This window comes from Desmodus rotundus, chromosome 2 (assembly GCF_022682495.2).
Source record: "Desmodus rotundus isolate HL8 chromosome 2, HLdesRot8A.1, whole genome shotgun sequence".
Lineage (NCBI taxonomy): Eukaryota > Metazoa > Chordata > Mammalia > Chiroptera > Phyllostomidae > Desmodus > Desmodus rotundus.
Window position 1 is genome coordinate 187,084,841 of NC_071388.1, and position 19,915 is coordinate 187,104,755.

Here is a 19,915-nt window from a genome sequence, read left to right on the forward strand (position 1 = left end):
GAAGGTAAAAGATTGCTGGCTTTGTGTGTTGGTTGATTTTGCATTTCAACTTGACTGGCCTAAGGGATGCCCAGGTAGCTGGTAAACATTATTTTGAGGTGTGTCTGTGAGAATGTTTTCTGGAGGGATTAGCATGTGAATCCCTCCAGCTTCTGGGTCATGGAACTCGATAATCACATGAGCCAATTCCTATAATAAGTATCTTCATATATATCTCTATATTCCCCATTGGTTCTGTTTCTCTGAAAAGCCCTAATAGACATTGGTTCAGGAGCTTCACCACATCCAGGCCAGCCTACATGACATTGTGGCATTTCTGTCATATTTGTCACCTTTTGGGTATAAAATGTCTGCTATAAGAAGGAACTGTCGCACCAGGGGCAGCTACTCCCTTTCATGAGAATGGCAAAAGTTTTCCCAGAGCCCTGTCTTCCTCCCCACCAGCATTCCTCCACATACATTCCGAAGTCCGGAGAGTTTCACATGGCCACCTCAACATCAAGGGAATCTGCCAGAGATTTGTGAACTTGACTTTGCACACCATTCAGGGGATTCAAACATGTTTTAAAACCCATTACGGTACCCAGCTTCAGAATTCCTGATTTAAAAAGCGGTTCACACTACCTCTGAATCTCAGATCCTCATTGCTCAAAGATAACCTGAAATCTATGTCTGAAGCAGCGACTTGTTTAAAAGCCAGGGATTCAAGTGAGATAATGTATTATGACTGTGTTTTGCAAACTGTAAAGTTCTGCTTAATATGAAGGCACATTTCTATTGTGAAGGTTTCCTTTGTGACCTGTGGATGGATCAAGAATCCTGGTTTCCTTTTGCATCTTGTGTTTGTGTGTGTGTATACGTATGTAAGTAAAAAAATAAAAGCAACACAAAAGGAAAAACACAAGCAAACCAGTGCCAGAAACACACAGAAAATATTTTATTAGTTTCCAGATTGAGAAATGATGAAGAACTCATTTCAGTAGAAATCCATGGCCCTCCTCAGCGAGCCCACTCTGGCATTTGTGGCGCCCCAGTCGTGGTAGCTCCTGTAGTCCCCCGGCCTCAGCAGGTACTGCCGCCCCCGGTAGTTAGGCATCTCGTAGAGGACCCAGCAGCCCTCCAGTACGTGGAGGGAGTAAATTTCGTTGGAGTGGAAGCGGTCCTGGAGAGAGGAGCAGTCCTCAGTGAACTCCACCATCTGGCCTCTGTAATCTTCCCGCTCGTACAGTCGGATCCTGTGGGAGCCAGCCTGGCCCATCTGGAGATGGAAAGAGAAGAAAAGCAGACCACGAAATGATTCCAACACATTCCTGCAGTCCAACTTGATGGAGACCAGCTCAAGCCGTTTGGAAATATATGGTGAAAATTTATTAATTCTGAATATTTATATACTCCCTGTTTTCAAAGGTGGAGATTCAGCACTGTTTCAAGATCATAAAATGTGACTTAAGGAATTTAAAGGGAAATATCACTCTTTACTATATTCAAGTATTTCCCAGGACAAACTGCTAACCATGCTAATCACACTAACCAGTACACCATACCACAGAGGATCACACACCTTTAACAGCTTATTGCTGTTTTTGCTGTTTTGAAGAAATATTTTTTAATTTTTCAAGCACATGTGTTTGAAAAATAAAGTCAGTTTATGAAATGAATGACCTTGTACTGAGTTTAAAATAAACCTTGGAAAGATCACCAAATGGTTCAAAATTTCTGTGGAAAGTAGCATTAAATATTGTATGGATCTTCATTTAATGATATATAAATAGAATGAGGAAAAATGGAAAAGGAAATTAAGGACTAATTTTCAAAAACCTTAGTGCTTAAAGACACATTAATAAAAATACATGTAGCACATGGATAAAACCTCTGTGTTGTTTACCATTGGGAGAAAGTACTTGTATTTGTATTGGTTGGGAAAATTACAATATGCAAGCAGAGAGCAAAAAAGAGATAGTCTTTTAAAAATGACTCTTGTAATAGTTTCCTTTTCAACTCCTGTGTGCTCCGTTACTACCCTGCGTTCCAGCACTTACTTATTCTTCTATTAGATGTAAGTGGTTTTTCCACAACTGCATTGTAAATGATGACAGACCAGAACCTCTATTTTATACAAGCCCAGGGCACCAACACATTCTTGCTCAATAAATATTGGTTGATTAATTGGTACCTGGGTAATACTTTGTTCTTGTTCAGGTAAAACGATTACGAACGAATCTATCATAGCTTATTTTTTGTCCAAACTCTGAATTTTTCAAAATGATCACTACTCCAAACGTTTAACCTTTGCCTTGAAACTATCCATATGTCCATAGAGCCCATTCCTGATACGGGGTTGCGGACTCACGTGGGGGATGAGGCGGCAAGAGTGGATGGAGTCGCTGAGGCCCATCCACTGCTGGTAGTCGGGGTAGTCGCCGCGCCGCAGGAAGTACTGGTGGCCCTGGTAGTTGGGGCGCTCATACAGCATCCAGCAGCCGCTGTCCACGCGCACGGAGTTGCAGCGGCTGAAGTAGGGCTGCAGGTTGGGGCAGTCGCTGCTGCACTCGTAGTGGCGGCCCTGGAAGCCGCTGTCCTCGTAGAAGGTGATCTGCAAAGGAAGGGAACGAGAGGCTCAGAGACCTGGGCCCCGCCCCCACTTGCCGGGGCCCCTGCCGGCCTGGGTGCTGGGCTCACCTTCCCCATGGCTGGTGGGCAGCACGCTGCGAGGTCAGTGGCTGGGCAGGCTGCGCGGCGGGTCTATATAGCAGGCGGACTGCTGCGTTGGCAGGAACAACACAAAAGGGGCCCGGGGTGACGAGGGGATTTTCATGTTCTCTTTTTTTCTCTTTGCTGTCATAGTCCACGGGGCTCATTGTGGGTTTTGGATTCATTGTCTCGCGGGTATTTGGGTTGCTATGACTAGTTGATGCTATTGAGACTGAAAAAAAAGTCTTTGGGGACATTGTCTATTTAATAATAGAAGTAGAGCTTCAGCCATTTCCTATATAGTCTGCACTGCTATTTGTATAGGTTGGGGGAAAACCAATACGTGTGAGTGAGGAAGCAAGAAAAGCAGGGTCTTAATATGGTAAATATAAAATAATCTGCAAGAACGATCATATTACTTATGTGTCAGCACTGACTACTAATTACTGTTACTAGGAAGAAAATGACCTTCGTTGAATGCTGAGAATTTCGAATAAGTCCTTTAAGAGAACTTCCTCATTAATGGGTGTAAGAAATTGGAATGTTTACCAAGGGAGTTCACGGAATTTTAAACTTTCAGGATGGTAAACACACAAACGAAACCACAAAAACGTAGCAAGCACAGCTCTTCAGTGTTCGGCCTGGTTCTGATTTTGCTGCAGTCATGCCTGGAAGTAGACTGAGGACTAGACGCTTCGTGTAGGCTCATTGTGATTCAAAAGGGAGAATAGCTTTAAAATGCTGAATCTCAGGAAGAAGAACTAAAAGGGAAATAAAATACGAAAAAGTAATAACTTTAAACAAAACCAAACAAACAAAAACACAGATGTCCTCTTAGGTTATTATAAAATAAAACCAAATTCCTAAGAAACCCTCTCTCAGAGGATCTAGATACACCTTTGTTCCACGGGGAACAAGAGGACACAAAGCTTTTGACTTGGAGAAAATTAATGACATGAAGACAAAGAGGAGCTCCAGCTGGAATGGTGCAGGGAGAGGGAGGAATGAGCCTCTAGAAGCTGGAACTCTAGGAAGACTTTAGAAAGTATTTATTGGCCTGGAAGTGAATGGTTTGATGGACTAGAAAGAGCAATGGAGTAGCAGATGACTGATGCCTTTAGCTTCTTTCATGCTCAAAGAATTATTCACAATCCTATGTTGTCTCTTGGAAATACTTTGTCTTAACTTAGATCATAAATCTTTTTAAAGTTGAGATTTATGAATTAAACATCAACTATGTACAATATGCTGAGTTCAGCTCTTGGTATTCACTATGTAAATGCATGTGTTTCCAAAGTTACTTACATTGACATAATGAAAAACAAGCAACCAGAATCTAAAGACTAAAATCCATCATTTTAATTAAAAAATATAAAAAATAGAATAATTTCAAAAATAAATGTTAAGAACTCATCATTTTGCTCCGAGGTGTTTCTGTGGGGAGAGTGCTGGCAGATGAAAACACTGAAACAGGAGAGGGAAGGAATGCAAAGAGCCCTGGAGAGCTCACAGTAGAACATGGTGGGAGCTGACGTGTGCTACAGCTGAAATTCAGGGTGCATCTGGGGGGCCAGAACAAGGGACCTGGGGCTTGTTGTTTTCATTATCTAGGAAGAGAGAAGGCTTTATTTCAGCTGGGGGGAAGAAACAGGGAAAAAACCCTAAGCTTCTTGTAGAACTGCAAATGAATGCCTTGGGCCAAATGTGGGTTGGTATCAATGCTCTAGAGAAAATTCTGGGAGCAATAAATGTGAGTTCGACCCAAGCTCCAAGTTGTGCTTCGTGTGCTAAGGGAACATAAACTGAGAGCTGAGAACCCTTACACCTGTAGCACAGAAGCTGTGCTCTAGGCACAAGTTGCGGGGGATGGCTGATGGGGAGGGCTGATGGGGACGAGGACTGTCTTTGGAGGGAAAACAAGAGATAAGGAACACGAAATAACCCTTTGGCGCTCCTTAAACAGTCAGGCGGCTTCAAACAAAAGTGAAGAAGGAGATCAGCTCCGGTTAGAGTTTCGCTCCATGAGGGTCAATCGTTTGTGTAACTGAAGTAAATGTCAGTCTGCAAAAGGAAGTATATAAGAAATAGCACTTTCCTATTTTCTATAACTCAAAATATTTTATGAATCTAGGTGTTATTTCACTGGGATGGAGAGGAAATTTAATGTTAGTCATGGTTGGTTTTCCTCTCCTCACTTTTCCAGGCTCCATGGGTGGGTTCTGTGGGCCTAACATGAAATCGGAGAATTTCATGGGGTCAGAGGATTTCCTGGGGACTGCTTTTATGTCCATGGTTGGTGGCTGTCCCCAGTTGTCACACTGGCCTGGGAATGGGAACTGACAGCCCCAAGGGCTGCGGGTCTGAGGTACGTTTTATTTGGTTGGCACAGTGTTGAGATTTTTTCTGGTAATGTTTTAGGTTGGTTCACACTTTCTGCAGTTCCCCATGGTCCCCACCACTCCTTGTTGTCTTACAGGAGGTCGTTTTACTTATTTACGTCATTTCCCTGGCCCCTGGTGGCATTGAGCGGCAACCTCAAGTGAGAGTTTTCAAACTCTACTCAGTTTCTATCAGTTGTTACCATTTAAAAAAAAAAAAAACAACTATACATTAAAATTCTCGATCATTCTTTCTTGGTCTGAACTTGTGTATTTTGGGGTTAAAATCTCCTTTTGTGAATGTTTTCTCCTTTATAAAATTATGTACAAATAGATGGTCCTTAGTTTTACATTTTTGTTATTTTGTTTTAAATTTTAAATGTCCTTGGAATAATTAAAATTGATGATCCTATGTTGGTCCCAATTTAAAGATAATTGGTCTGGGAAATCTAAAATATTGACAACTACTTGATTTAAAGGATAAGAAAAATATGGTGAGCATTTTTATGGGGGTTCTGTGTGTTATAATGCTTCAAAATCCTATCCTAAGGTTTTTACAGAAATATTTCTCCATTGAACCCTCCACATTAGGGCCAGCATAGCAGTTAAGACATTAGACAAACCTGGGCTAGTCTCATCCTTTCCTCTTCTAACTGTGGGACACTGCACATGTTATTTCACTTAATTTAATCTTGGTTTTCCCCCCACAGGCATTGCAAACAATAGGCTTAATTTGTTTAGTATATAAGCTACTTGGATCAAGCTAATTTTTTGCACCTTTAAGATATGTAAGCCAAGTCATTATGCTGTACATTCAAAGCTCTTACAGGGCTGTATGTCAATTGTATCTCAATAAAACTGGAAAAAAATAACGTTCTTCATTAAATGCAATTTTATTATAAAATTGTCATACTCTTCTTTGTCACTTGACGTTTCCATTTTAACTGAACTAGTATTACTCAAGCATCTTCATCCTTGTCTGCTACCACTATCAATACCTCTCATCAATCTTTATCATTCGCAGAACCTTTACTAAAGTAAAGCACAAACTGACTGTAAAAATGTGACTGGAAGCTGGTTTCTCACCTTCCTCTTTCAGAATTCTAAAGAAGTAAAAAGCCATCTCAGGTTGTGTTCCAACTTCATTGTAATTTTGCATGAGAGAAAGAGAGAAAATAAATCACTTACAAAATGTTTGGATTGTTATTAGAATTTCTCCTCTTTGGAAGATTTACAAGTGAGTCCCAAGCACTTTTAGCACAAGAAACAGGAAAGTTCTTTAGCTCTGGGTCGTTGTTAAAATGTCTCCCTAAGCATGGGAAGGACATTGGAGAATTTGCCCGGCCTGTACCTGAAGACCAGTGGGCTAGGCAAGGGAGTAAAGGGGCGGGAAGGTAGGAGATGGAGGGGGGTGGTGGAAGGAGGGGCGAGAAGAAAGGAGAAATGGTAGAGAATTGGTGAGCAGCTTCTTCCTGTCCTCCTGTTCCCCAACCAAAAGGACAAAGGCATAAGTGACTGCTCCTGTACGACCCATTGTCTGCAGTGGCAAGGACCAATTTTTTTATTCTCTTCACAGGAAACTATTTCCATTGGAGATGCTATCCCAAAGCAGGAAAAACGGAAGGTTATGAGTGTAAGGACATGTTAAATGTGCTATCAAGAAAATACCTGCTCCTCCCAAAATGTTAAGGAATAAAATCACATCTCGTGAGAAATATGTAAATAAATATTCCTCCATTTATTTCCCCTAGTAGTTTGTTACAGGATGACTTTAGAGTACTAAGTGATGGTACTTGATAAACAAAAGTGATCGCATATGTGTTATTTAGTACTTGGGCAGTACTTAACTCTAAAAAGTGATTATAGACTTATCGAGTACTAACATTTTAGTATTATGTTTGCATAGAGCTCTGTGGTGGTGGGCATCATGCCATTTATTTGTTTCGGTTGCTTTTTCATTCCCAGTGCTACATTTGCTGGCCTATGGTGGGCGCTTGATAAATGGTGAAGCTCCTAAATCAAAGATGGTATGATCGCTGGTGGCTAATATTTGGGCAGAGTATGGTAAAATAATATATTTCCTATATTATATATATATATATGCTATGTATAGCATATATAGCATATATATGTGTATACATAGCATATAGCTATATGCTATACATAGCATATATATCTTGTGCTATGCACCTGCAGTCTCACTTTTAGGCCTCTGTCCTTCAATAATTATGGCATGTGTAGGTAAAGGCATATGTACAATATTCTTTGCAGCCTTGTTTGTAAAAGCAACATTGGAAAAGTCAATCACCAACAGAAATACGGTGAAATAATCTAGGGGACCTCCAAACAATGGAATACAATGCTGCTTTTTAACAGAATAAGGGATTGACCTAGATATATGTCCATAATATTGCATGTTAAAAGCAAGTTGCAGGCTAATGTTCTAAAAAATGATTCCATGTTGTTGCAGTGGCAGAACGTGTGTTTTATGAGATATCTACAAAGGGAGGGGAAACTTTGGGCAGGGTGTCCGCCAAGTGTAAACACAGGTTAGCACTGAAGAAGGGGTCACAAGGACCCCCTCCAATTCTTTATACATAGCATTTGTAAAGTAGTAAGATTACAGGAGGCTTTTACTTGAGAGGAAACATTTTTAATTAAAAATAAATGAATACTAATGAAAGGATTAAAAAATTATTTTTAATATGCAGGGTTTTGCTTATCAGCAAGCAGATTTTACTTCAATCAAAGGGCTCCAGAAATTATGGCTTTCTTCAATGTGCCTTTAAATTTGAGACTGTTTTATTGGAGTAAAAGGATTTTTATGTTTATAGTAGACTATATCATGCAAATCTATTTAAAATACTAATGTGTACCTCATTAATTTATTTGTGTTAGTTGGATGTCATGTACAGCTGTGCAGTTTCTGCCCTTCACACAGGGTTTGGCCCAGCGGCTATACTGGCCAATAATTGGCCAACCCCAAGCAGATGCTGTTTCAGAATAAGAAGGAGGGTCTGTAATGAGTCCAAAAGTTTGGCAATGGCCGGTGACAACGTGGCATTAGTTACATAATACTGTGCTTGAAAGTGAACAAAACTATAATTCCTTATGTAGCACAATCAGGCTGTTTTCCAGAGGGGTTTTTGTTCACCACTCATCTGTGACCCCCAACCACCTCTTGGGTCAAAAGGAATGTGTTCCTCTGAGGCCGAATGCCTCCTTTCTTACCCATCACCCTCTCCCATTTCTCTATGCTGACTTGCCTTGCATTCTCAGACAGGTTAGCTCCTCTCTCCACCCTCACTTCTGAACTTGCTCAAGACTTATTTTATCTTTGAGCTCTCCTAGACCAGACCCATTCCCACTTATTCATTCCTCAAAGGACTCTAGGAACGCTTCCTTTACCAGGGAGCATTTACTGGTGAATTATAATTGGCACACAATACAAGAAGCCAACAATTGCCAACAATACAGACTAAATACTTTATTAGGTTCCAGATTGAGAAAATGGTAGTGTGAACTATTTTAGTACAAATCCACCACCCTCCGCAAAGAGCCAGCCTTAGCATCCTCGGCTCCCCAGTCCTGGTAGTGCCTGTACTCTTGGGGCCTCAGCAGGTACTGCCGCCCTCGGTAATTGGGCATCTCGTAGAGGACCCAGCAGCCCTCCAGCACGTGGAGGGAGCGGACTTCACTCAGATGGAAGCGGTCCTGGATGCAGGAGCAGTCCTCACTCAGCTCCACCGTGAGGCCTTTGTGGTCTTCTCTCTCATACAGCTGTAGCCTGTGGGATCCTGTCTGCTCAGTCCACACAGAGAAAGGACAGAAGAAGCAGCCAAACAACACGTGAACTTGGTGGGTTGGGGCATGGGATTGTCTGTGTGAAAACTGAGACTCTAGGATTGCTGTGAATGGATCTGTGTTCTATTAGCATTTAACAAATACTTGCATGCTTGTTGTCTATTTCCTATCTAGGAGATGTAATTTTTAAGAGATTAAAAGTCTGGGCTAGAATTTATCAAGAGTTCAAATATCTTATTTTCCTAACTCCTGAGTACGTAATTCCTTGATTCCTAGGTGTTAAATCAATATTTGGGAGGAAATATGAAGTAGTTCGAGTGATATTATTTTAATATGAGTATTATCTCCCAAATTTATATACACATAAATTTATGGATTTATATGTATATAAATTTGTAAATTTATATGTAGAATTTAAAAAATGACATATTTCAGTGAAAGTTGGTTCAAATAGTCATTTGAAATCATAATTCAACTGATTTTCCAAATTAAGAACAATTACTTTTCCAAAGTTGGACATTAGCTTTCAACAGCCTATACTAACAATAGAGTTTTCAATTTTTACTAGTCTACAGTGGAAGTTATCTATTTCATTCATTATCAATTCCCTTACTATAGGTAAAATGAATTTCTTAGATATACTGCCTTCTTTTGTCCAACCAATTTCCCATTTGCAAATTTTGTTTTATATCGCACCTCATTATTACATTTGTTACAGACTTCTCATTGACCTACTGGTAGTAAAAATTAAAAATAAAACTGACTCTCTAAGTGAATTCTTCCCTAATAGTCTGTGCTGTTTTTGTGCGGGTATCTGGGCTTAGGCAAGTATCTAAAGCCCTTTTAATCCTTTGGTGTTTTTAAAGGAAAACCTCCTTCATCCTAACCACCCGCAATAATACTGTGAGGACCCTCAGGCACTGTGACCTCCATCCACCAAGCAGAACTCACTTGGGGAATGAGACAGCAGGAGCGCACGGTGTCACTGAGGCCCATCCACTGCTGGTAGTCGGGGTAGTCTCCGCGCCGCAAGAAGTACTGGTGGCCCTGGTAGTTGGGGCGCTCATACAGCATCCAGCAGCCGCTGTCCACACGGATGGAGTTGCAGCGGCTGAAGTAGGGCTGCAGGTTGGGGCAGTCGCTGCTGCACTCGTAGCACTGGCCCTGGAAACCCCGGTCCTCATAGAAGGTGATCTGCAAAGGAAGAATAATTGCGAATTAAATCATTTGCCCCCCCCCCCCCCCCCCCCCCGCCAAGTTGATCTTGTATGGAGGGTTTTAAATTTTTTTCCATTTTATTTAACTTGTGTTCCGCTCACCTTCCCCATGGCTGGTTGACTCAGATGAAGCGAGTTCAGTGGATGGGCCGGCAGCCCCTGGAGCCTATATAGCTGGCTGGCTGCTGCCTTAGCAAGAAGGACACAAAAGGGGCCCGGGGTGAGGAGGGGATTTCATGGATCCCTTTTACACGCTGCATTCAGTGGAAATGTCTGTGGAGTTTACCCTCATTCTCTGGTATATTCTAACGCTGTCTGTATGTGTTTTAGAGACGTCCCTATGGTTGCTTTTATTTGGATTCTTAGTGTTTTTTAAACTTATCAGCACATCAGTTTGAACTTTTGACCTGAAATGCATGTGTCTAAAATTCAGTTACGCCCCATGCATTTTCTGGGGAAAATCTACACCCTTATAGAACTGCCTCAGAATGCCGCAGCACTGACTAATTTTCCTTGATGACAGAGACCACTTTAACCTAAAATTTCTTTCTTTCTTCAATTTGCCAGTCTAATGTAGGACGCAAATCCGGGTTCTGATCTTTGCTAGTTTTGACTGAGCTGACCAGATGCTTTGAGGCATCGCTACTGACTTTGCCTTTGAAATACCTCATGTAACTAAAAATCAGCCACTGTTAGTCAACTGGTGGTAAGAACCAAGGGAAAGGCTTCTAAGACCTTTGGGTCCAAGACTGAGAAGTTTATTGCTTTATAGATTGCTTCCCATTTTCCAGGGCCGGGGGAGGCAGCAAAGTTTCATGGATTGAGAAAGTCCACTTAGTAGCTACATAACCTCTCAAAGCACCAGTTATTTCATAGTACTTATCTCATGGTACATAGTATGTTGGATGAGGAAGAAATAAAGAAAAAAGGAAGAGAAAGATGTGCTGGCTGGTGTGGCTCAGTGGATTGAGCACCGACCTGTGAACCAAAAGGCTGCTAGTTAGATTCCCAGTCAAAGCGCATGCCTGGGTTTCAGGCCAGGTCTCCAGTAGGGGTGAGTGAGAGGTAACCACACATTGATGCTTCTTGTCCTCTCTTTTACCCGCCCTTCCTCTCTCTCTAAAAATAAATAAATAAATCTTAAAAAAAAAAAAAAAGAAAGGAAAGAAAGAAAAGCCGCTGACATTCAGAAGCTGGCCTGGCCCTGGGAGCTAAGCTATGTTATTCCCTTGTCAGATGTACATGATCTCACAGAACAGCAACTGCAGGCCAGCTTACTCTGAAATCATGATGAAGTCATGACAAACTCAGCGTGCCACCCACAAAACACCAGACACCCCTCTCTCAGCTAAAATGATTAACTGCTCCTTCTTTATCAATTACACCTTTATTCTTATGCTGGGCTCCCCAAGAGTATGTTCATTGACCCTTCTCTAGACCCTTTTCTAGACCCTTCTCCAAATCATGCAACCAAAGTAGAAATCCTATAACACACTCTTTCCAATACCCTCTTATTGAGGCAGCTCGTGCCTCTCTATGGCGTATGTCCTTTCTCGATCTAACAAGTAATAAACCCAACTTGTTCCATGATGAGGGTCCCTGATGGTCTTTGACTAAAGGACATTTGCCATGTGTTTGCCATCTACTTGGCTCAAATGAGCACTGAATAAATATCTTATATTGGTAATAATGTGACATTATTAAGGATGACTTCAGCCTATTTATCTCTCTCAGAGAGATTCAATCCTCTCAAAGATGCTTGAAAAATCTTCCTGCTATGAAGCCATTCTGTGAATTAAAAAATGGTAGATTTGGAAGGGACTTTAGAAATGATCTATTGGTTTTCAAACTGTAGTATGTATAAGAATCACCTGTGCTTATTGAAATGTAAAGTACCAGGCCCTAACCTCTTGGGAGATTCTGCATTACTAGATCTGTAAAAGACTCCAGAAATATATTTTTTAACCAGCACCAGGTTGTTCTTGGACAAAACTTTGAGAATCATTACTGTGGTTTATTTCTTCATTTTTTCTAAATGAGAAAAACATATGTTTGAGCCATCCCCGGGTAAAATTATACTAGCAATTATACCAACATTCTTCTCAAACATATAGGCAGAAATGCTTTTGGCTTTGTTCTATATTTTCCTATGTGAGAGAATAGGAAAATTCTCTATGAGAGAATCAAAGCAGAAATACCAGCACTTTAAATAATAGAGCTGATACATAAGAAAAGAGATAATGATGGGAGAATGCATATGACTAATGATGAGAGAATGCATATAGCCTTGTCTCAGAATGACATCGTTTTGACATTTCTCTCACCTCTTTTCAGGTCTCTTTCCTTCTCTTCCCTAGCCCCTCCCCTGCCTTCCTCTCCTCCGTGCTCCTGCAACCCTCCCCGGACAGCAGCTGCCTTTCTTCAAGCGTCCTCATATCTCAGCTGGATTTTCGATAGTACCTTGACTCTGTCCAGTCTTGCCTGTCTTCAGAGCAAACTCTGCTAGGATACCAGGGTGATCAAAATCAGAACCCATCAAGTCATGCTGCTGCTATGAGCTGAGTGTTTGCGTTCCCCCCAAATTCATATGTTGAAACCTTAATCCCCAATGTAATGTTGAATTCAAAATCCCCAAAGGAGATGAGGCATTTGGGAGGAAACTAGGTCATGAGTGTCCTTATAAAAAGTGACACGGAACAGCTTGCTTCCTCTCTCTCTTTGCCAGGTGAGGATACAAAAAGAAGACATGCAAACCAGGAAGTGGGCTCTCACCAGACTATATGTCTGCTAATGCCCTGATCTTAGACTTCCCGGCCTCCGGACCTGTGAGAAGTACACATTTGCTGTTGAAGGCACCCAGTCTATGGCGTTTTTGTTACAGCAGACAGAACTAAGACAGCTGCTCATCTGCTTGAAATACTTCACTGACTCCCCTTAGAGCCTCCAGAAGCAAGTACCAGTTTCTTAGCATGGCATCCCAGACCTGACATCCTCTGTCTGTTCCCTAGACCTTCTGTCCAATCACACTGAACTACTTGTAGTTTCCCAAACGCACACAGTTATTTTTGCACTTCTCTAGTTTTTGAATGTATTGATCTTTTTTGCCTTAAGACACCGGTTTCACATTTTTCACCCAGAGAAATTTTACCCTTTCCTCAAAGCTCAGCTCAAGTGTCAATTCCTCTGCAAAGATTTTCTCGAACCCTTCTTTATCTTCCAGGCTAATACTGCCTATTTGGTTCACTGAGCACCTTGTTCATACCACTGTGATGGTAATTATCATTTATCTAGTTAGTTTGTTTGGATATCAGTTTCCTCCAAACAAATGAGGAGACCTCCATCAGGACAGTGACTACTCTGTCTTTTGTTTTGTGTCGTCACTAGCTGGCAAAATGAACTGGTATATTAAAGTTACTCAATAATAAATGTCTGGGGGTATAAATGTTACTCTCTAGTCTAAAGTTCATTATCATAGTAGTCCATGGGACCAATTTCAAATGCTCGGCACACACTGGCGTACACGTTCACATCAAAGTTCAGCACTGGCAACTTTCAATGTGTAGGATGACACAAAGACCCTGCATTTGACCTAGTAGTGGGCCTTTATAACAAGGGAGATGACTAAGCAAAAGAGCAAATATAGGGATGATATGTTGTTCCCCCGACCCTTTGCCCCTCAGTAATTCTAATTTTTATGTCTTCTGATACATCAAATTAATGTTACCAACAGCAGCAGCCAATTACAGAGTTTTGCCAGTGTTTGAGGTCCAGCCAGCAGTTGACCATCCACCTTCCTGCTTCCTAGTAATTCGAATAACATATATGTTGTATATGTGCTTGAGGTCATTTGATTGTCAGCCGTGTAGATCAAACTAGGTCATATAAAGAGCCTGGGTAAAGGACCAAAGACCCCATCATAGAAACAACTTGTCTCTGATGACTCACCTCTGCTTAACTCCTATGGCATTTCTTTTAGTACAAACTGACTTTTGGGTTTAAAACAACGCATTTCTTTCAGTTTAAGCAACAGGTTGTGGTGATGTTCACTTTTGCTTTGACAAACCGGCAAAGGAGAAAGTTTGAACTCCTGAAGTTCGAGAAGAAAGAATAAGACATATACTAACGTCAGGACCTAACTGCATGGCAGCTGGGCAGGGCAATCGGAGAGAGAACCCAAAAAAGAAGGATCCCTTGAGAGTATAACTCCATACAGCAGTTTTTGGCACTTCTTTATGGAATAGCTGCTACTTCAGTTTCTTTGCTTGGTGGGCCTTTCATAGATTGTTAGATAATCCAGAAGCCATTGTAGATTCAAGAGGGAAAAAGGAAGAAAAAAATTTAAAATCTGGACTTCATATTACAAGTTAAGATATGCAGGAAACACTGGTGTGTGTTGGGTGTGCAGTTTGACACTGGAGTTATCTCAAATTGTTAGTTCATGTTAATGGGCACAAGGTTAATGGAATTCTGTAAGCTATTCCTTCCATTCCACTCTTTCTAGATGTCTCCCCCTCAGACACTTTCACCCTTTTGAGGTCTCAGCATTAACTTTAGAGAGAGTAGGGAGAGAAGGAGAAAGGGTAGAATGAGGAGTTAGTTTGGGCATAATCTCTTCCCCTGGTCATGCCCTACTGTTGACTGTTCTTTATATTGGGGTTAGTGGGAGGATACCCTTCTCCTTGCTTGTGTCCTAGTGATGGAAGCAACTGATTTTCAAGAAGAAAAACTTGATCAATGAGATCCAGGAACTCTTATGTTATAAGCTTTCAATTCAGGTGTTTCAGGGTAATTTCCACATCTGAAGTCTGTGATATGACTACTTGGCAAGTAGTATGAAATTCAGTACTCCAAGAAACTTTGGGTTTCTAATTCATGTTTGATATATTATTATGGGCAAACAGAAGAGTGTCCAAGAAGCCAGTGCTAGTATTCAGAGTTTAAAGTCTGAAGAACTGAGATTTTGGAACAATGAATACAAAATAATTCAAGAATCTATTTTTCCAGGGAAGGAACTTTTATAAGGAGACAAACCATGTGCTCTAGTTTCCCTGGAACATGCCTCTTGCCCCAGTGTAATCCCTAATAGTATACTTTTACTCTCAAAAATGATTCAGTTTAAGAAACAAATTATATGTTTGCTCTATTTTTAAGCCACTTGGATAGTACCTTTGGAGCCCTTGAGGACATGGGATAGATAGAGACTCTTCACAACCATGTAGATACAGCTAAGAACAGAGAAGAGAGGAGCACGGAAGGGAAAGAAGATAAGATCACCCATGAGCAGGTTGAAGCTGGCAGACTGGCTAGAGCAGAACCATCCACTGGTGGTGTATTGTAATGATCTAAACTTCCATCTCTCTCCTAGAACCTCTATAATTAAGCTGGCTGCTCACAGTAATGCTTTATGTGAGAGATGGTTCTGGAGTTAAAGGAACTATGACTTCCATCTGAGTCAGTAGGATGCGTGGGAGGGGAGAGTGAGACATGTGGGGGAAGGCAAGATGATCCACCCAATGATAAGGTAGGAGTTCAGAGTGGATGGTGACTGGGAAAAGCATAAACCATTCATTTTCTCTCTAGAATTACAAGAGACAATTACAAGAGTCATTTTGTTAGCATTTCAAAGGGTGGGGTACTTAATTTTGAACTGAAGCTATCAGCTTCGTTGAATCACTTGATGAGAAGCAGTCCAGAGAACTACATTTAGTTACTGCAGGATGTTATTGAGAGTGTTGTTTACTCAGTACCCTCTTTGCCAGGAGCCACGAGAAAATTTTCTTTTAGGTTTCAGTACTCGGAACGATTAGGCTTGTCATGAATAATTCATTTATTTGTCATCTAGGTTCTATGAGTTGTGGAACTGATCTTGTTTCCCTCTCTGCCTTGGCTGCTGAATCCACATCTGGCTCTATCTGCAGCCAACAAAGTGCCTTAGAGAACGCAATGTGGCCTTGAACTTCACCCCGGCTGTATTTTTCTCTCTCTCTTTCCTACTCTTTCTTTGTCTTCTGTTGCACTTTCCTCATTCATTTTCATTTATTTAGTTTATTATATTGTAATTTTCATTAGTGACTTTAATCTATTCTTGAAAAATAAAGGAAACATACATACAATCAAACCCCAGAAAGTTCCAATTTCTTATTTTGCATTTAGTATAATTTTCTTATATAGTTATAATGCTTTATTCCCTATTAAAATGACAGAAGGCTGACTTTCCTTGTGTGCATGGGTCTTGGCAAAAATCCTGAAATTCTTCTACAAAGCACATACAGCAAACCTACGGGTATTATGTTTGGACTGGAAATCTCATGGAGGAATGGGGTATTGGAAATGAAATTGGGAGAAAAGGAGCAGTGGCTGTTACGATAGGTGTGCAATAGGTGAGAGGGAACAGTTTACTTACGGAGCTACAGAAAGAATCTAGATGCTGAGAATGACTTTCCTCATCAGCGAAGACTTGGGCTGTACAGAAACAAGACAGTGGGGACAACCAGGAAGGACGATCAGGAAGTACTAATTCACCATTGTAGTTGCACAACTATCCTTGTAGACCAACCACAAATGGCTTTGGCCTAAATGAACAGAACTTTCTTTGAGCTTACATGGTTTAGTCTTTAAAAGAATACTGACAAAATGTCCTCACTTTAATCCCCCTTATAAACGCTGTTTCCCCATTTTGAAAACATGTGTCATTATTTTTGCCAAGTGCCAAAATTGCAAATGAATGCTTGGTAGATTGAAAGAAAGTCAGGACTCTGTTGGTGCCAGAAACACAAGCTAAAATGTTTTATTGGATTCTAAAGGAGAAACGTGAGAATGTGAGTACTTCAGTGAAAATCCATGACACGTCTAAAAGAACCAACTTTGGCGTTCATAGCACCCCAGTCGAGGTGTCTTCTGTACTCTCCTGGTCTCAGGAGGTACTGCCGTCCCCTGTAGCTGGGCATCTCGTAAAGAACCCAGTAGCCCTCCAGCACATTGAGGGAGTGGATTTCATTGAGGTGGAAGCGATCCTGAAGAGAGAGACAATCATCTGTGACCTCTGACATTTGTCCTCTGAAGTCATCTCTCTCGTAGATCCTCATTCTGTAAGTGCCGGAGTGCTGGGATGGCAGACAGAAAGTAAAAAGTAAGTGAACACAAATAAAGAGAAATTAAAGTTCTAGTCCCTGCACCTCCCTGGTCACACCTGTCCAGAAGTTCTGAGTTCAAGTTTGCTTCCAGAACAGCCTTGTTGCAGAGTTAAAGAGCCTTCCTGGGCCGCTCCCCCCATCACCCACTTGAAGTGAGTCTCATAATTAACGGGTACAGCAAGGAACAGAATTCAGCAGCCCTTCAAATGCTACCCACCATTCTCTGGCCTTGGGAATTAAGATTTGCCTACAATAAAATGGATTGATTTAGTCCTCGTTATTAGAGAAATTCCTTCGCAAAGATGAAAGTTGAGAGTCATTGGAAAGACCTCATTTGATAAATTACTCTTGTTGAAAACAAACAAACAAACATGTTTAGCTATTCCCTGCACAACTGATGTTTTAGCATTCATGTACACGATGGCACATGGAATTACAAAGCTCTGGTAGAAATTTAAGATGACACATTTTTGTAACGTCAGTTCAGATTTCAACCTCTTTGACTGTAGCTTCCTTTCTGGCCTCCTACCCTCAACTTTTTTGTTTCCCTCAGCTGCAAGAATCATTTTCATTAAGCTCCGTTTGGCTGACACTGTACTCTCTGCCTCCCACACTCCGTTCTTCTGAGAACTCTACAATTACTGCCTGGGAGATAGTGAATCTCAAAGGAAAGTTTGGATCTGACCTTTCCACTAATTTATAACCCCAAAAGCGAGCTGGTACGTTCCAACCATGAAATTAGAACAGAACTAGAAGACAGCGGCCCCTCTTCTTCAAAGAAATAACCAAATGTAACAGTGAGCCAAAGTAAGCAAAAGTACTTTTATCAATTAAACAGACACAGATTGTTATTTCTAAGTTTTGTTATATTGGATTTCTGAGTTGATAAGGCTTGGAATCACCACTTTAAGAAATTATATCATGAACAGGTGGTAACTTCAGCTTTCTCTCTGTTCTGCTTTTTCTTAGTCTTCGTCTTTTAATTTTGGATTACATTTAAAATATAAAATCTGGGAACATGTGATTTAAAAAGAAACAGGTTACATGAAGAATGCCTTCTCATCTGAAACACCCTTCTGGAATGAACTGCAGGCGCTAGGCTCACTTCCACTTTCTGCTCACTAGTTGGAACAATCCGGTTGAAGAATGATCTTTTTTAATAGCTTTCATTTCCAAAGAGACGGAAGAAAAAGGCAGAACCACACTCACTTCAGGAATGAGGCGGCAGGAGCGGATGGAGTCGCTGAGGCCCATCCACTGCTGGTAGTCGGGGTAGTCGCCGCGCCGCAGGAAGTACTGGTGGCCCTGGTAGTTGGGGCGCTCATACAGCATCCAGCAGCCGCTGTCCACGCGGATGGAGTTGCAGCGGCTGAAGTAGGGCTGCAGGTTGGGGCAGTCGCTGCTGCACTCGTAGCACCGGCCCTGGAAGCCCCTGTCTTCGTAGAAGGTGATCTGCAAAACGGCAGACGTGAGAGCATGAAGCTATTTGCCCTGCTGAAGATGCTGCAACAAGGCAAAAGTTGAGGCTCAGGGACCCAGCACTTACCTTTCCCATTTTGGAGCGAGTGAGCTGGCGGTGTTCGCTCAGTGCTGTGTGGGACCAGGGCCATCGCCTGCTCTATATATAGCCGCCCTGGCTGCTGCCTCCGCAGGAAATCATACAAAAGGGGCCCATTTCCGTGAGCAGGGGATTTGCAAGCTCGGCGCTCCATTCTTTCTAGTAGATTCCAGTAGTTCTAATTCACTAAAGTTGTTGTTGCCACCAAAATGAAAAGAGTCTACTATTTCAGTTGACCAAAGGCATGAGCGAAATTCTATTCCCAGGCTTTTATCTGTTGGTTCCAAAGCCACGAGAAAGTCTGGGCCTTGAGTTAGAGGTGTGCCCTCCAGCCGGCTCTTAGCTGCTCCTGTTAGAGCCTCCGGGTCTGGGCGGGGTCGGGTGTGGAAGTGAGTGGTGCCTTTGGGGCCTGCACCGTTGCTTGGTGGAGGAACAAGTGCTTGCAAGTGACACTACCTGTGACCACCTCCCCTGCCTGTCCCGCTGCCTTGCTCTCACACTGCTTCCTCCAAAGTTACTTTCCTGCACCATGAAACTGTCGCATAGGCACTGTCTGGAGAGCACCCTCAGGGAGCAGTAGCTGCACACAGGCACAGGCACTTTTGCAGTCTCTGTTACTGCTTGTGTGATCTCTGGAAAGCCACTCAACTTCCCGAAGCCTCAGCTTTCCCATTTATAAAATATAAACGACAAGGAAAATCAAATGAAATAATGAACTTGAGCTCTGGCTGGTGCAGCTCAGTGGATTGAGCACCAGCCTGTGGGCTGAAAGGTTGCCTGTTCAATTTCAGCCAGGGAGCGTGCTTGGGGGGTGGGACAGCCCCCAGTTGGGGGCAGGCAAGAGGCAGCCAATCTATGCTTCTCCCGCACTTGTTTCTCTCCCTCTCTTTCTCCCTCCTTTCCCCTCTCTCTAAAAAAATAAATAAATGAAATAATTTAAAATAATAATAATAATGATGATGAACTTGAAAGCACATGATAAATTGTAAAGTCATACTGAGCTTTGTCAGATAAAGTGCTGGTTTTTTAAGCCTTTTGGTTCACCAGATTAAAACAAAGCAAAGCTTCAAGTTAATAAAATTATTTTCAGTGAGACATGTCATCTGGTTTTCCCTCTTTTGTTAAAACCGAGCT

The 19,915-nt window shown here is 41.8% G+C and overlaps 3 protein-coding genes across 3 annotated transcripts; all 3 read right to left on the reverse strand.

Moving 5' to 3' along the window:
* Window positions 1-920: 920 nt before the first annotated feature.
* LOC112307877 (gamma-crystallin D) lies at window positions 921-2,737 on the reverse strand. Its single transcript, XM_045198383.2, has 3 exons — window positions 2,680-2,737; window positions 2,351-2,593; window positions 921-1,258 (listed from the first exon to the last, which is right to left on the reverse strand). The coding sequence occupies exons 1-3, from the start codon at window positions 2,686-2,688 to the stop codon at window positions 977-979; spliced, it is 534 nt and encodes a 177-aa protein (XP_045054318.2). The 5' UTR covers window positions 2,689-2,737; the 3' UTR covers window positions 921-976.
* Window positions 2,738-8,597: 5,860 nt separating this feature from the next.
* Window positions 8,598-10,233, reverse strand: LOC112307918 (gamma-crystallin C). The gene is made up of 3 exons (XM_024564091.3): window positions 10,193-10,233; window positions 9,825-10,067; window positions 8,598-8,873 (listed from the first exon to the last, which is right to left on the reverse strand). Exons 1-3 carry the CDS (start codon window positions 10,199-10,201, stop codon window positions 8,598-8,600), a joined length of 528 nt encoding a protein of 175 aa, XP_024419859.2. The 5' UTR covers window positions 10,202-10,233.
* Window positions 10,234-16,852: 6,619 nt separating this feature from the next.
* On the reverse strand, window positions 16,853-18,822 carry LOC112307913 (gamma-crystallin B). Its single transcript, XM_024564087.3, has 3 exons — window positions 18,770-18,822; window positions 18,433-18,675; window positions 16,853-17,193 (listed from the first exon to the last, which is right to left on the reverse strand). The coding sequence occupies exons 1-3, from the start codon at window positions 18,776-18,778 to the stop codon at window positions 16,918-16,920; spliced, it is 528 nt and encodes a 175-aa protein (XP_024419855.2). The 5' UTR covers window positions 18,779-18,822; the 3' UTR covers window positions 16,853-16,917.
* Window positions 18,823-19,915: the final 1,093 nt, after the last annotated feature.

Excerpts from the sequence above, each read along its gene's own strand:
- LOC112307913 (XM_024564087.3), bottom strand. Across the intron at positions 17,194-18,432 it reads CCTGCCGCCTCATTCCTGAA|CACTCCGGCACTTACAGAAT; the intron begins GTGAGTGTGGTT and ends CTGCCATCCCAG.
- LOC112307877 (XM_045198383.2), bottom strand. Across the intron at positions 1,259-2,350 it reads CTTGCCGCCTCATCCCCCAC|ATGGGCCAGGCTGGCTCCCA; the intron begins GTGAGTCCGCAA and ends TTCCATCTCCAG.
- LOC112307918 (XM_024564091.3), bottom strand. Across the intron at positions 8,874-9,824 it reads CCTGCTGTCTCATTCCCCAA|CAGACAGGATCCCACAGGCT; the intron begins GTGAGTTCTGCT and ends GTGTGGACTGAG.